This window comes from Grus americana, chromosome 5 (assembly GCF_028858705.1).
Source record: "Grus americana isolate bGruAme1 chromosome 5, bGruAme1.mat, whole genome shotgun sequence".
NCBI lineage: Eukaryota > Metazoa > Chordata > Aves > Gruiformes > Gruidae > Grus > Grus americana.
The window spans coordinates 61016147-61031172 of record NC_072856.1 but is presented as its reverse complement, the minus strand read 5'-3'; the positions used below and the strand labels follow the sequence as shown (position 1 = coordinate 61031172).

At 40.7% G+C, this 15026-nt stretch overlaps 1 protein-coding gene across 7 annotated transcripts in view; it reads left to right on the top strand.

Annotated features, from left to right (window-relative positions):
* The window catches only part of AKT1 (AKT serine/threonine kinase 1), a 76931-nt gene that overhangs the window by 45448 nt on the left and 16457 nt on the right, over positions 1-15026 (top strand). For all 7 annotated transcript variants that reach the window (XM_054826082.1, XM_054826083.1, XM_054826080.1 and 4 more), the window contains 8 exons: positions 689-800; positions 3596-3743; positions 4602-4733; positions 4880-4945; positions 6614-6682; positions 7411-7536; positions 8821-8949; positions 13267-13481. In XM_054826082.1, coding sequence (XP_054682057.1) covers positions 689-800; positions 3596-3743; positions 4602-4733; positions 4880-4945; positions 6614-6682; positions 7411-7536; positions 8821-8949; positions 13267-13481 — 997 coding nt within the window. The remainder of the gene's footprint in view (positions 1-688; positions 801-3595; positions 3744-4601; positions 4734-4879; positions 4946-6613; positions 6683-7410; positions 7537-8820; positions 8950-13266; positions 13482-15026) is intronic.

Sequence of the window (15026 nt, the reverse complement as noted above, 5' to 3'; positions counted from 1 at the left end):
TGCATGTAGTCATAGTTCTGTACATGTTTCAGGTTGTGCTTAGATGCTGGCAGTGATGGGAGCTGTTAGCTGGGTGTCCATACAGCATCCACCTGCGGCAGCTGTCCCGAAGGCGTTTAGAATGGGGTCTTTTCTGGGGGTGCCTCTGCAGTTTGATGTTCCCTCTAGTGTTTGAGGACTGGAAATGCTGAGTTTAACCTTCGTCAGGTCCCTGCAAAATGACCAAACACTCTCTCTAGCAACTCCTTGAAAGCCAAGGACAGCGGTTTATGTTGGGAAAGTCAAAGGGAGGGAACATAGGGGCTTGGCTTTAGTTTCAGTGGATGTAATTGCTGCATTATCAGCTGACTTTGTCCATGTGCTGTGCTCTGCTCTGGATGACCTTTGGAGTGTAGGACCTGAGTCTGAACAGCTTCCGTGTCATCACATCGCATTTCTATTTACCACTCTGGGCAGACCAAGTGTGGAGCCTGTCTTAGCCGAATTTGATTTCGGTGCTGCTTAGATGACTATCTCCCAGGCTATTTATTGGTTTCATCAACACAGTAAATTGTCTCAAGTCTCCTAAAGAAGTACTTAGAGATTTCTATGGCTGATTAATTGCAACAGTTTGCTAGATAAGAATAAAGACAAATGATTATTTAAACTTGCTTATGTACCATGACTCTTTCTTCCTTGATTGTGGTAGAGTGCCAGCTGATGAAGACAGAACGTCCTAAACCAAACACATTTATCATTAGATGCCTCCAGTGGACCACAGTAATTGAAAGAACATTTCATGTGGAGACTCCAGAGGAGCGGTATGTTTCATTCATATTTAATACATAAACTACTTGCAAAAGCAGATGCAAGTGTTCAGCATTAATAGCGAGTCCTTTGCCAAAGCTCTTATTTATCAGATGATGTACGTCTAGACTGAAAAGTGACAATTTTTGAGCGCCTCAGTTTTAGTGTGTGTTCCAGTATAAAAGATACCTTAAAGGGGGTTTCAGAGAGTGGATTTTGAGTAGTATTTGTAAATGATATGTTGCTAGGTTGGGTGTCCAAAAGAGAAAAACAGACAGGTGCAGGTGTGTACCAGCACACAGGTAGTTATTTCTGGAAACTCAGGGTTCATTTGTCACTGGAAATGTTATGGTATGTGAAATGAAGGGTTTCTGACCTGGGAGTTTCTGGAAGGATGAGCACAAGTGAAACAGAGATTCAGACAAAGTTGAGTTGTATCAAAATACTGACCTTTTAAAATCTTTTAGACACCTTGTTTTTTAAAGGAAAAAAGTTAGTTCTATCATTGCTGATTGCTAATGTTTTATGCAAATTAGACAATAAAGGTGATAGTTATCTGCTGCAGGTGCAGATTTCTGTTTCAGCTGTTAGGAAACAAAGCTAAGAGCATGCATCCTGTGCTCTCATCATTGGAGAATTGATCTCTTACCTCCTGAGAGAACAGTTTTCCAGCACAACTATTCTACAACTACACAGTATTTAAATATTTACTTACTCTTCAGGAACTGAACTTACATTATTCCAGTACCATTGCCCTAGGGGAAGATGTGTTTTAAACCCCTTGTCCTCCCTAGATATGATACTGGCACATTTATTTTTAAGATCAGCAAATTCTACCTAATATTCTTTGCTTTTTTCTTTCGTAGCCTTTGCGTGCACTGATTTAAAGAAGGTTCCTGTTTATTGCTTTTGATTCTATTACAGTGATCAGAAGAAGGTGAAATCAAATTAAAAGCAAAGAAAAATAAACTGGTCCATGTTTCTTTTAGCAGCTTTGTGGTCAGTGACCCTAAAGAGAGTGAATAACAGTTTCCACTTGGGGGAAGATTGTGTTTCACTCTTGTTTTGTTCCCTCCTAGCCAATTAAGTCAGCTTTGTGACACTTCAGGGCTCAGAGTGTTAGTCACCTCTGTTGGGTACACTTGAGACATAAAAGCTGAGGGTGAAATTCTGGTCTCCCAGAAGTCAAAGATACTCACTTCAGGAGGGCTGAGATCTCAACTGAGTCACTAACAAATCTTAAGAGATGCGACGGTAGATACACCTTTAGATTTCTCTGTGCCTTTAAAACCAACATTTGTGTTTTGAGAGAGATGGAGAGATAAAAGTACAGAAGAAAAAGTTCCTTTTGTAATAGTTTTGAATATGAAAAATTATTAGTAAATAAAGGAATATGTTTGTGATGGCAAATGAAATAGTCTGTGCTGGGAATATAGGGAGAATGTTCAGAATGTTTAGCATTACCTTGCTGCCCCAGACAGGGCTGGATAGTGCATGCTCAGACAAAATCCAAAATAAGAAATGCACAGGGTGGGAAAGACCTTATGTGTAATTGGTGCAGTTTTTATTAAAAACTTGTGTGTTGGATTCTTTTTCCCATGGACTTTACTTCCTCTGGGGAATGATTTGCCTCTTCTGTCCATCACAAACTGAAATTCACATGTTCATATATGATTTTTTTTTTTAATAATCTCATAGAACCAGTGAAAAATTTGACATTGATAAGGATGGCATGGCTTCACTGCAGAATGTGCATGGAGGTGTTCAGCATTGGCTACTTCTGTTCCTGATGTAGTAGCAAAGTAATTTACCTGGGGTGTCCTTGGGAGAAGAGTTTAGCCAGTGCCCAAAAAAATGTCAGCTGAACCACTACATACCGTTCCTTACAGATATGAAAGATAGTAAAACATGGTCAATAGTCCACTGAACATGTCTGCAACCCCTGCATGCCTTAAAGCCCATCCCAAAACCCTGTAAGCCCTTGCAAATTGTATGCTTTAGGTTCAATAAATATGCAGTGAAATGAAGTGAAGGCCACAAACTTTCACTTCAGTAGTTTCCAAAGGTGTGAAATTTCCCAAAGGATGCTGGAGTGGAAGCAGCGTCCATAGGAGTTGAAGGGGTCAGTATTAGAGCACCCACTGCTGAAACAGCTGTGGAAACTTTATCGTAACCAAGACCTGTGCCTAAGATAAAATGTCACTGCTTTTGCTGACGTTCTGCTAAACTTCACGCAGGAATTGCTGTACTCCTGTCATCCTCTTTACAACAGAGGAATAACCTGAGTATCCTAGGGTTTAATACCTTCTCCTAGAACATCCCTTGGCATGAAAATTTGGGATATGTGTGTGAAGAGGTGGCATAGTGCCCCCAGCAGTTGGATGTATGTGTTTCAGTGCACCATAGGAATGGAGAAGACGTGTTTAATTGTTTTGTGCTGCATGGGAGACTTTTGCTTTTTGGTTTTGGCAAGTCTGGTTTTGTTATGTAAATCTGTGCATCACCGGGTCATATCTTGAGCTGCTGACTGAATGACTATTAGAAATTCTGTTGTCTGAAAAGCCTTATATTTTATCCAGACTGGAAGGACTTCAGTTGTCTCTTGTTAGTACTATGATTAATAAAAATATATATTAAAAGTGCTCTTAAATGCAGTTTTACAGTACTTGAAAATGCACATAATTCATTGTATGTTGCATTGATTCATCAGAGAACATAAGTTGTTCTGTACTCCTTGGTGACCCTTGCAATGGCAGACGGTAATCTAAAGTCACAAGTAACAAGAATGTCTTTGCTTATCTTTTGCCAGGGAAGAATGGACAAAAGCCATCCAAACAGTAGCAGACAGCCTCAAGAAACAAGAGGAAGAGATGATGGATTTTAGATCTGGCTCTCCCAGTGATAATTCAGGTGCTGAAGAAATGGAAGTTTCTATGACAAAGCCAAAACACAAAGTGGTAAGTGAGCGTAGCAGGAATAACAATATTTTTTAGGTCTTCTCAAATGTAGACAAGAAATAGCCATCAAGACACATCTGTTCCCATAACAATTACGCAGTTGGTTGTAGATGCAGCTTCTGGAGGAAACAATAGTCTGAGCTGAGCCGGTACCAGGCAAAGCTGGAGTTCTGAGTTCAGAAGTCCTTACTGGATGGCTTTCAAGGCCAGCTCAGGTCTGGATTTGGTTCGCCTATTTTCCTGTGGTATAAGTCTTACTATTGCCATGTTGGCAACAGTCATTGATATGACAGTACAGAGACTATCCTCAGCCTGTGACAGATTCTAATTTTCCCCAACGTTTTTCCTAATGGCAAAACAAATAAGAGCAAATGGCTAATCTGTGAGGCAGTCATATTGTCTGTGGGGTTTGGTGCTGTTCAATGAGGCATAAGAAAGCTGGTCTCCTAGAAAGATGGGGAACATCAGAAAAAAAGGTTTAGTTTAATCCCTGGAATCAGAGCAACACGTGCCTTTTATTGAATGTCTGCACTGACAAAGTGATCAAAATGTCTATGGAGTAATAATAATAAGTTGAGTGGTATTTGCACATTTGAGTGTTGAGTCATGTGAAAGAGTGTTCTGTTAATTGAAAGCTTATGGTTTTCCCTAAACAGTTTGATTGATTATCTTTGGGAGTGCACTGGTATTCATTTTTATGGAAGAATAATTTCTGCGCCTGAATTCTGCTAAGCAAAAGGATTAAAAAAACCCACATATGCAATGTATTTTCATGTGAATGAGAAATTCTAGTCTGAGAATGATATACTTGTTGTTAGTTCATGCAATTAAGTTCTTGTTTATTTCTATCATTAACAGACCATGAATGAATTTGAATACCTTAAACTACTGGGAAAAGGCACTTTTGGAAAGGTCATTTTAGTTAAAGAAAAAGCAACTGGACGCTATTATGCGATGAAAATTCTGAAGAAGGAAGTTATTGTAGCAAAGGTGAGTAGATGGGAAACTTGAGAATGAGGTTCACCCTTGATACAGCCTTCGGGAAAGTCATACCAAGGATTCTCCCAAGTACTTGTAAATAATTGGACCCCGATCTGGGGAATCACTTTGCCCATTTCCTTCTGCTTGTGTTTCAGGATGAAGTAGCGCACACGCTGACAGAAAACCGTGTTTTACAGAACTCACGGCATCCATTCTTAACGGTAAGCGTTTGTTCCTATGCTGAGTGTAACTTGACATTGTGATAACCAAAACGTCCCTTATTTTTTGTTATATGTATGTAATACATCTGAGATCTGTGTTTTCAGAGCAGCTGTGTATTTTTGTACCCTTCCATTTTTGGGAAGCACAAATTAAAATGCTTTTTGAAGTCTTCTGATTCTTGCAGAGCAGGTCCTCAGTGCCTCTTGAAGACAATATTTCAGGGTGTGGTTTGACTTTATGGCTCACCCATTTAATAGCTTGCTATCTCTAAGAGAAGTATCTGCTTTCCTTGTCCTCCAAATGTTTGGTCTCCTCTTTGTAGCAGAGATCAGGGTGACCCTGATCTTGTGACAAACAAGTTCAAGAAGATATAGTGTGGGGGAAACTCTTTAATTTTGCCTGCCTTTGTTGTTTTTTTAAGCTCCCAGGAGTGGCTTGCTATGGAATCAGAGCAATGGTAATGCCCGCCGAAGGATAGTGGTGGGAGCATGTGGGATAGGACAGGGAAGAGCAGGACTGTGCTTTATCCGCTGCTTTCCTTTTGGATTGGCTTAGCTGTAAAATCAAACCACACTCTTGCTTTAGACCTCAAATGCCAGCAGTCTCTCTGGATTGAGTTCAGATACCTAAGTTCCGCCTCAAGATTTTGTTTCTAGTATTTATTACAAGTTGGCTCTGAATTGTTTCCTACCACTTAAGGCCTCTAAGAGACCTGTGTAAGATCCTAGTTGTTTTCTTTGTCCAGGTACACAAGGGCTTAACTGGAATTTAGACTTTAAAGCATGGCCTCTGGAAGTAAATACTGGCTGTATTGGGTGTAATCAGTAAATGTTTGTTGACATGTCTAAAACCCGATCCTCTCTCTCTCTGCAAAAATATGACTGGTTTAAAAATGCCACCCCTGGTATTGAAGACGATGATATCATATGCGGTATTTTTTTTAATGCTTTCATAAACCCAAATAGCTAAAACAAGGGCTGTCTTGAGAAGTCACCTACAAGACTGGGTTACAACCAAGAAACTTAAGACTGTGGCAAACAAGTTGATGTTGCTCTTGCCACAGGAATACATGTGACAGGACTGTACAAAGGCAGCTTGTGACACTTCATCACAGCCTCCGTCCGGTCTGTTTTTGTGAATTGCTCATAAATTGATATTGACAGCATTGCTTAATCCTCTGGCAGGCTGTCAACAGGGAGCAGGGCAGAGACCAGGGGGCTGGTGTGTGTAAATATGTATCTTTCATATAAGAGGGCTTGTAGGCAGTGCAGTAAAACCTTGTGCTCTGGGCTTCGGTTGTGGACCCTTGTCTGTGAGATAAAACTGGGAGCTTGTAGCTTGGGGAGGAGACTTCAGAGCCACTGTTGGTAGGTTCTGTGTTACTGATACTGGGCCAGGTCTTTGTTTCACAGCATTATAGGTGTTACTGATAGCTTCTGCATGGGATTCTTTTAATGTTTTATTAAATTTATGTAATGAAATAAGTTGGCAGTGGATCAGTCCTCAGCTGCAACTGGAAAGTGTAAGTATTATATAAGATCCAAGGACAAAAAGTCCACTAAAATAGAAAATTTCATGTCTGTCTATGTTTCTGAAAATCTATTAAAAATGCTTTTCTAACTGTCAGTGTGATCTGTCTTCTAAGTTTTGGTTTAAATCTGTTTCAGGCTTTAAAGTATTCCTTTCAGACACATGATCGCTTGTGTTTTGTTATGGAGTATGCTAATGGAGGGGAGGTAAGGGAAATGTAATAATGTTTAATACTTTAGGATTTTCCTGTGTTAGCTAAATAATGTCAAGCAGAATTAGTAGTAAGGTCCATGTTTGCAATTCTAATTAATGCAAGTTGTCCCAGTTAAACAGAGCTGTCTCCAGGTTTAACTAATATTAAGAATTAAGACTCTTAATTTTCTTAACTCCATTTTTAGAGAATAGAGGTTTTGGGTGTAGGTTCATATTTTACATGACAGCAACATATTGTAATCTGATATTTAGTAACTCAGTAAGGCAAGGTTGCTTAGTAGTTGCTCTCTAGACAACTTTTAACACTTCTCAGTGAATATGGTGAGCACACGTTACTTTGGAGGGAGAATTAGAAACAGCAAACTACAGTTAGACAGTCAAGAAGGAAAAGTCGGAATATTAACTGCTCTAAATCATGCATTAAGCTGTAATTTTAATATGTAATTGTAGTTCAATCAAAATTTTTTTTAATAATTTTCTGTATATAAAAGAATATGCAGCATACAAACTAGTTACCAGTGTGCATCCGTGAATATGAGATATAATTGTCTAGTCATTTAAATTATGAAGCTCTTTAACACATTTGGGAACACAGCTGGGTGAGGATGGGAAGGGGTTTTCTTTTAGGTAATATTGCATTCTGAGCAGGATGGTCTGCAAAGTGTGAGACATAACTCAGAAACATGTGCAATTTAAAGGTAACAAATTATTGTTTTTGTAGTTATTTTTCCATCTGTCAAGAGAGCGTGTCTTTTCTGAAGACCGGGCTCGATTTTATGGAGCTGAGATTGTTTCAGCACTGGATTACCTGCATTCAGAGAAGAATGTGGTTTATAGAGATTTGAAGGTACGTAGAAAAATAATTTCTGAGGCTTTTTGGTTTGGGGCTTTTTGTTTGTTAGTCACAAAGCAAATGAGCCTGAACTATAAGAAAGCCTTTCCTGACTGAACTTTAACATAACAGTTATTGCAGCTGTCAGACTTGACTTTACAGGATGTCTAAACACTTCTGTAGTCTAAGAGGTTGTATAATGAATTTATTAGGACCCTGGCAGTGTTTCACAGACTATGAAGAGGTAGTGCCTGTTTATGTTCTAAGAGAAACCTTGCTGGCTTTTCTGTGTGGTGGAACATAATCCTGGGCTGTTCATCCCAGGTCTTATCAGATAGATGCAAATTCATACTGTGTGCATGTTGGGCTTCCTTGCAATTTGCTGCGCAGCTCTATCTTCGTAGTACGTGCTTGCAGTTAAAAATTGGATAAACTTCAAGTTTCTTACTTGTTTGGTGAGCAGAGAAGGGGAAAAAAATCAACCAAACAAGAAATCTCAGGGCAAACAAACTTGGGAAATTCTTGAGGAAAAGGCAACAATAGCATTTCCCCCCCCCCCCCCCCGAGAAGTGTTTTCAGGAGACTATGAGAGGATACTGGCAGTTCATTTAGGAGCAATTTAAAATGAAGCATGCTATGTAATGTTTTCCGGCTATGACAAAGTCATTTTGGGATTCCTGCTGGGATTTTGTCTCCCATATCATTGTGATTCCTTTGAAAGTGCACTTTATTTCATACACAGCGGAAACTCTGTCCTGAAATCTGGATGGCTTTCTCAAAAACTAGTGGTGCAGGCTAGGATGACTACCGCGTGTTGAGTAAATGTATAAAGTGATTCTCATGTAAAGGGTCTCTCTGGAAGCGGTTCTTTAGCCTTGCATTTGCTTTTTGTTTCATTTGCTATCCTTTACTGGTACAGAATATTTCATAAAATCACTTAAAGGCAGGGATGAAGTTTTATGAGGGGGAATACTTAATACATTTTTTTAAAAGAACTGGTGTTCTGTTGGTGCTAATATTGCAGAAGCATAAATACAATGTCTACATTCTGCGTTCTTTCTGTATATATGATCGGTTACCCAAAGACTGCAAATTAGTTACCTAACATTCCCTAAAGAACTAAGGAAAGTGATATAAATTTATATTTACATCACGCATGCTTTGGCAGCTACCTTGGTTCTGACCCCAGTGAGAACAAGGTTGAAAACTGATCTGCAGAAATTCATGTCTTTCATTGACTTATTCAGGAGCAGTGTGTGTTATATGTAATAATGTCTTTCATTTGGGTTTTCTTCTCAGTTGGAAAATCTTATGCTGGATAAAGATGGACACATAAAAATAACAGACTTTGGACTATGTAAAGAAGGCATCAAGGATGGAGCAACAATGAAGACTTTCTGTGGCACTCCAGAGTATCTTGCACCAGAGGTATGTTTATGTGGGCTATTGTACTAAATTATCTTCTTAAATGCCATCCATGATATCAGTAGCGATACAGAATAATTCCTGTGCCATAATGTGTTCATACAGTAACTACTGTTATATAACAGCATGTACTGAGAATCTTCTATTCATCATGTTCTGGGACATACCTTTAGTATAACGATATGCGATAATTTTCAGGCAGGGTAGTATCTTCCTGCCACTTTAGGGAGTATTTACATTTTACTGGAACAGTGCTTGCTTCTTGTGTCAGAAATCTAATTAAAAAAAACCCCAAAACACTTTTAAATCACTTCAAATACTACCTGATGGATTGATGACTGTTTTGCAAGTTGTTTGTTGTGTGTTGGCCTATTTGAAAGCTATCAACAGGACTTCGCTTCAGAAGTAAAAGTATTGTCCAATTCTTTTACTCTTTGAAGACAGTATGAGGCGACGTATTTTCAGAAATAGGACAGACCAAACTTCTTCTGCAATATTTAGCATGTTATGCATTAAAAGTGCTGACTGTGTTGTGATTGTAAGAGCACGAGATGTGTCTCAATGTTAATTTGAACTTTTCAGTTTCAGAGATAAAAAAATCCAAGCAGGGGATCTCAGTCCCCAAACTGTATGTTTTGGGGAGGTTTTTATAGAAATTCTTTTTTAAGCATAAAATGCAAATGTGTGCTTGCAACTTTCATCCTGGAAATACTCCTGAGAGTTGTGCAACACAGGTGGTGTTATAGCCGTGAGTTAGTTATGGGCAGATCAAAAGTGAAATTGTGTGATAGAGGATATGTGTATACATGGTATTTTGCAGGCAGACGCTAGTTTTCTCTGCCCACGCTCAGAGCTGTCTGGAAGCAGACTCGCTGTATTAGTAGGGCACCAAGCCTGAGCTAACGCGGTGTGCCTCACAAAAGGGCTCGTTGTCTTGCAGCGGGTGCTTTGCTACCCGTGGTGTTAAGGCTTCCATCCAGCTCAGAGCACAGGCAGAAGCAAGTCTTGGGCTGCTGGCACATTATATATTGTTGGCACAGCCAGGATGTAGCCTTTTTCCGAGGTGGGAGACTTGGGCATTGCAAACCTTTCGTGAGTTGAAGTATGCAGAAGTACACAGTATGGAAAACCAAAGTGAAGGAGAAATATTTCTACTGAGAAATTTGGTGATCAGTGCTTTTGCACTCTCCGCTTGCATAGCCATGGCAGCATGCTCTTGGGTTTTTTTGTTTGGGGTGATGGTTTTGTTTGTTGGTTGGTGTTTTTTTTTTTAACGCCCAGCTGCTTTCGAGGGCCTCCAGTGTCTTTGTAATAATGAAGAACGTGGGCACCTGTCAAAGTAGCTTGCAGCAAGGAGGTGGAGCCAGTCTTGTGATAGCTGCCAGCTCTCCGTGGATCACCAGAAGTCTTCAGTAAATCTAAATTGGGGTCTGTGCACCACAATTTGAGATTTACTGAAGCACGGAGTAATTAGCAGCATGACAGAGTGTTTATTATTCATAAACATGGCTTTTATTTTAGCTTCCCTCTTAAAATCAATTACTGAACTTCAGTTTCTCATCAAGGATTTTATGAGGAGACTAAAAATATTTATTATTTCGGTTTTGTTTTTTCCTAACTTAGAATGTGGGGATTCCCTGTGCAGGCGTTATGTTGTTCTTTCTGTTATATTATTTGCTGTTATTTTTCTTTTTAATATTTATGATGTGTTGGCTCATCTGAAACCCTGAAGGACAAATCCTTTTGGTTAGCCCAGCTCTCTCCCTTACTTGCAAATCCCATCTGTGAGTTGGAGTGTTAAATTCTGGAGCCTTTTGTCATCTGGTTGGTAGCATGCAAAAAATCTGAAGATTGTGCGCGAGTGATATTCCGTGCGTTTAAGGTCATACATCCTAAAAAGCAAGGGTCTCAATCTTGTCTGCGTTCGTAACTTGAATCCGGCATAGCGGCATGTTTGTACAGTTGTTGCATCGTTGTTTTTAGGTTCATACTGGAATCTCGTGCATGGATGACAGTGACTGAATCGTGTCAACTTTGATGTGTCAGATGCATCAATGGCTGTGATGTTTACAGCTGTTGTGCCTTCTCTTTCAAATTCCATCTCGCAGCAGTCTAGAGCTGCTCGTTAGGAAATGATGAGCCTTTAATTTAAGTGAAATGACCTTGTTACTTTACTGCTCCTCAGCTACCCTGCATGTTGCAATAAATCATGGATGAGTGCAATACTTTTTTTGTTACAGTATATTTTTGATACTAACACCATTGCTCTGTTTTGTGCAGTCACCAATAAGAGTGTATGCTCGTTGCGATAAAGAACTTTGAAGAAATAAGCATTTTATATTCTGGTTAGGAGTAATGGAGGCGAAGGAAAGAGTTGTAGTTAGTAACCTATTATAATTATAATGTAGTGCATTAATACGCTTACTAAAGTAACATTTCAAGTATTTGCTGCATTTTGAAAGCACCTGTAGCATTTATTACATACACAACAAAGGCCTCTGTGGTTTTGTTTTTCTTTCAATCCTCTCCTATTGCATCTCTTGCGGCAAAAAAATAAAAATCGGAGGTCCTGTGACTGTTTTATTTTAGGTAACCTAAGCATAGGGGAGTGCGAACAGGAAACGCTTATTGAACGGGGTGACTCAGAGAGCGGTAACTGCATTGTCACACAATATCTCCTGTGAGCTGAAGGGCCGTGATGCCTCGGGAAGGATGGGGCCGGCTCCTGGAATCCTGTCCGGCCGGCAGCTGTGTCGGCCGTATACATATACAGGGCAGCTGCAGAGCCAGCTGTCGTTTGGTGTGAATCATACGGCAGGGGATGCTGTAAATAGACCAACGTGGGGTAATCTAATACCTGGCAGCCTTTTGATTTTTACTGCAGGCCCTTTTCCTTGTTCAGATAATTAAGGGGAATAATTAGTGTATAAAGAGAGGCAGAGTGCAAACAGTTGTTACGTGGAGTGTCTTGATGCTTCTTTATTTGTGTGCAAAACCTTTATCAAAGTTTGTAAGAGGTTCAGATCCTGCTTTCATTAAACTTACGTTGACTTTGTTTGGCTCTTTCACCCTTTCAGTTTTAAGTGTAAAGTATTCTGAATTGTAGCAATGTAGAACTCGCACAGACGCTGCAGCAAGAAAACATGATGGTGGTGTGGTCGTGGTTTGTGCTCTTAGCAAAAGTAAGCAGTTGAGTGCAGACCCGTGAAAAGAGTAAAGATGACAACTAAAACCTGAGGACAGGATCTGGAACATGAGACTGTTGGTGTCGGCTACAGACAACTGCGTAGGAGACACAAAGTCTAGAGAAGTCCTTGTAACATCCACTCCACAAGCCACAAAACACTCCCCACTCCCTTCAGCAACCTTCAGTGCAGAAGATCAGAAATGCACTGCCACAGGGCTTCTCTGGAGCAAGCCGGAGAGATGGAGGGCATGCTGGGGTCCCGAGTCCTTGCACCAGCTGGGGCTTTGTTAGGTAGAAGTGCCCAGGGGAAGAGAAAAATTAACTGTGCTGGACTCCTGGTGCTGTGAGACCTGGCAGAAGTCCACCCCACTGGCAATTCCTGGGTTTGCAGGCCACTAAGGAGAGGCAGGAGTGTTAGAGGTAGTGAGCGAGTGCCTTTGGAGGGGGGCAGAGGGGACAAGGGGAAGCATTTCCAGACAATTTCGCTGCTGTTTCAGGGCCTTACAGCCAGTCAAATGTTAGGAGTGGTGTTCTGGCTCTTAATGTTTAATGTAGATCAGTCATTTAGTATTTGTGGGTGGTCTTTCAGGATGTGCAGAGCCACCCTTTGGGGGGTGCAGGTTGATAGGAAGATGATGGGGATGTTTGACTTGTCACTTGTGAAGTAACAGGTTGATGGTCTTTTCTCTTCTTCCCCATACTGGCTCCTTGGTCGTTTGGTTTTTTGGTTTTGGTGTTTTGTTTTGTTTTGTTTTGTTTTAAATGGGATCCCATTTGGAGCAGTCTGTGATGAATAAGAGAGAATTTAACAGCTGGTTCTGTAACGTGAGAGCAGTCCTCAGCCTTTGGGCTTTCAAAGGTTGTGCTTATCATGGCCCTAATGTGAGGGAGGGTGGGAGGAAGAGAAGGAAGCTACCATAATGTACCCACTGCCTCCTTTTCCCTGTCCTGCTTACCGAGCACAGTGTACGTGGATGCCAGTTCTTTTCAAATGAATCTTCTGCAAATACTCTGCTGGTAGATTCAGCTGTGATGTGAAAAGATGAACTTGCTGGGGTAAATCTTCCCTCGTGCTCTGTGTTCATGCCTGGTTTGGGAATGTCTTCTAAAACCTTCTCCTTACATTTCTGCAGGTGCTGGAAGATAATGACTATGGTCGTGCAGTGGACTGGTGGGGTTTAGGAGTTGTGATGTATGAAATGATGTGTGGCCGGCTCCCTTTCTACAATCAGGACCACGAAAAGCTCTTTGAACTCATCCTTATGGAGGAGATTAGATTTCCACGCACTTTGTCACCTGAAGCAAAATCTCTCTTGTCAGGTTTGCTGAAGAAAGATCCTAAGCAAAGGTGAGACTGTTGCTTAATAGTTGCATTTGTAAGCACTTGTGGTCTCAGAAATGCTAAAATAAAAACAAGTCAAGAAAAAAAATACTCTGCTAAAGCCTTTGCAAATAAGTTCGTAATTGTGCTATGCAGAGGTGTATCTATGAAGGGAACTGTCTTCAAAACAAGTGACTTAAAAGTGACTGTTTCTGCGCTGCCGTATGAAAGGCCCATATGGCCATCATTGAAAAACAATGGAAAATGGTACTGCACAAAGGGCTATTGAATGCGCACACGCCAGCCATTTTTCTTTATTTAAAGTTGAGGAAGTTATTTCAGGCAAAACTGTAGTTTTGTTTCTAATCCATTCAAAGTGATCATCCGCTGAGATGCAGCAAGTGATCCTACTCGTTTTTGGTTTTACTGTTGACATGAGCTGACACTGTGAATAGCAACACGAAGCAGCTTTGGTCATCAGAAGGCTGAACTTCAGAATATGATGGCTGCCACTAATGCAAAGCTATAGCCTGGGACAAAGCAAGTTAACCCTGCCTTTGGTCATAATGAATCCAATGGCTGCTGTGGGTTGTCAGCTGCTGTAGATGGAATGCTTTCACCTTCTGTCCTGGTTCAGGCTGCTGTCTGTTTTCTGAATTTTTGTTTAAATCTGTGCCAGTAATTTAGCATCCTGCTTTGGACAGTAGGTGGTGGTGTTTGTACCATGTTTGTGGTGGAGTTTATACCATGCTTAATCTAATTTTCCTTTTTTTTTTTCCTTTTTTTCTTTTTTTTTCTATGCTGTGTTATTTAAACAGTAACTCTTGATTTAAAAACAGAAAAAAAAACCCCAAACCAAAACAAAAACCCCCAAGCCCTTAATGACTAACAAACAGAAAATAGAACAAGATCCAAAAAGGGTGTTGCCCTTCACACAAAGATAAACAGCAGTTTAACAACCTGCCACCTTGTCAACCCAGACATTTTTAAAACAAATAATATTGTGACTCTGGCCCTGATCTCCTGTCCTGAACCTTTCACCATAAATGGGCCCCAAATGGGAAATCTTTCATGTGAGGTACAAGCAGAGTATTTCAGTTTGCTTTCTGATGTTTGTTTAGTCTGCGTGTGTGTGTGCACATAGCAGGAAAATGGGTTTTGCCAGTACATGGATACTTGCAGCAAGGATTTTTGTCATCACTAGGCTATTTCCATCACTGTTTTTGATGGAAAATCCTGTTGAGAGGTCTTGTAATGCAAATCTACAATTTGTACTACTGGAGGATTCAACTTAGTGGTGACATGGGGATCCGGGAACAGTTGTGGCCAGGACCATGGCCAGGCTGGTACTAGGTGGCAACAGCTGCACAGCCTTCCTGAACCCGGCAGGATCTGCAAGGGGACCTCCAGGAGAAGGTTGTGTGATTGATTAGCAGCCCCCCTAGGCACTGTGCTCTGCGAGCGTGGTTCAGCCCCTGCCAACAGGATTCCTGTCCAGGAAAGTGCTGGGTTAAATACAGTTGTGACCCTTTTGTAGCTTATTCAGGTGGGGCCTTTCAATCACTGGAAACA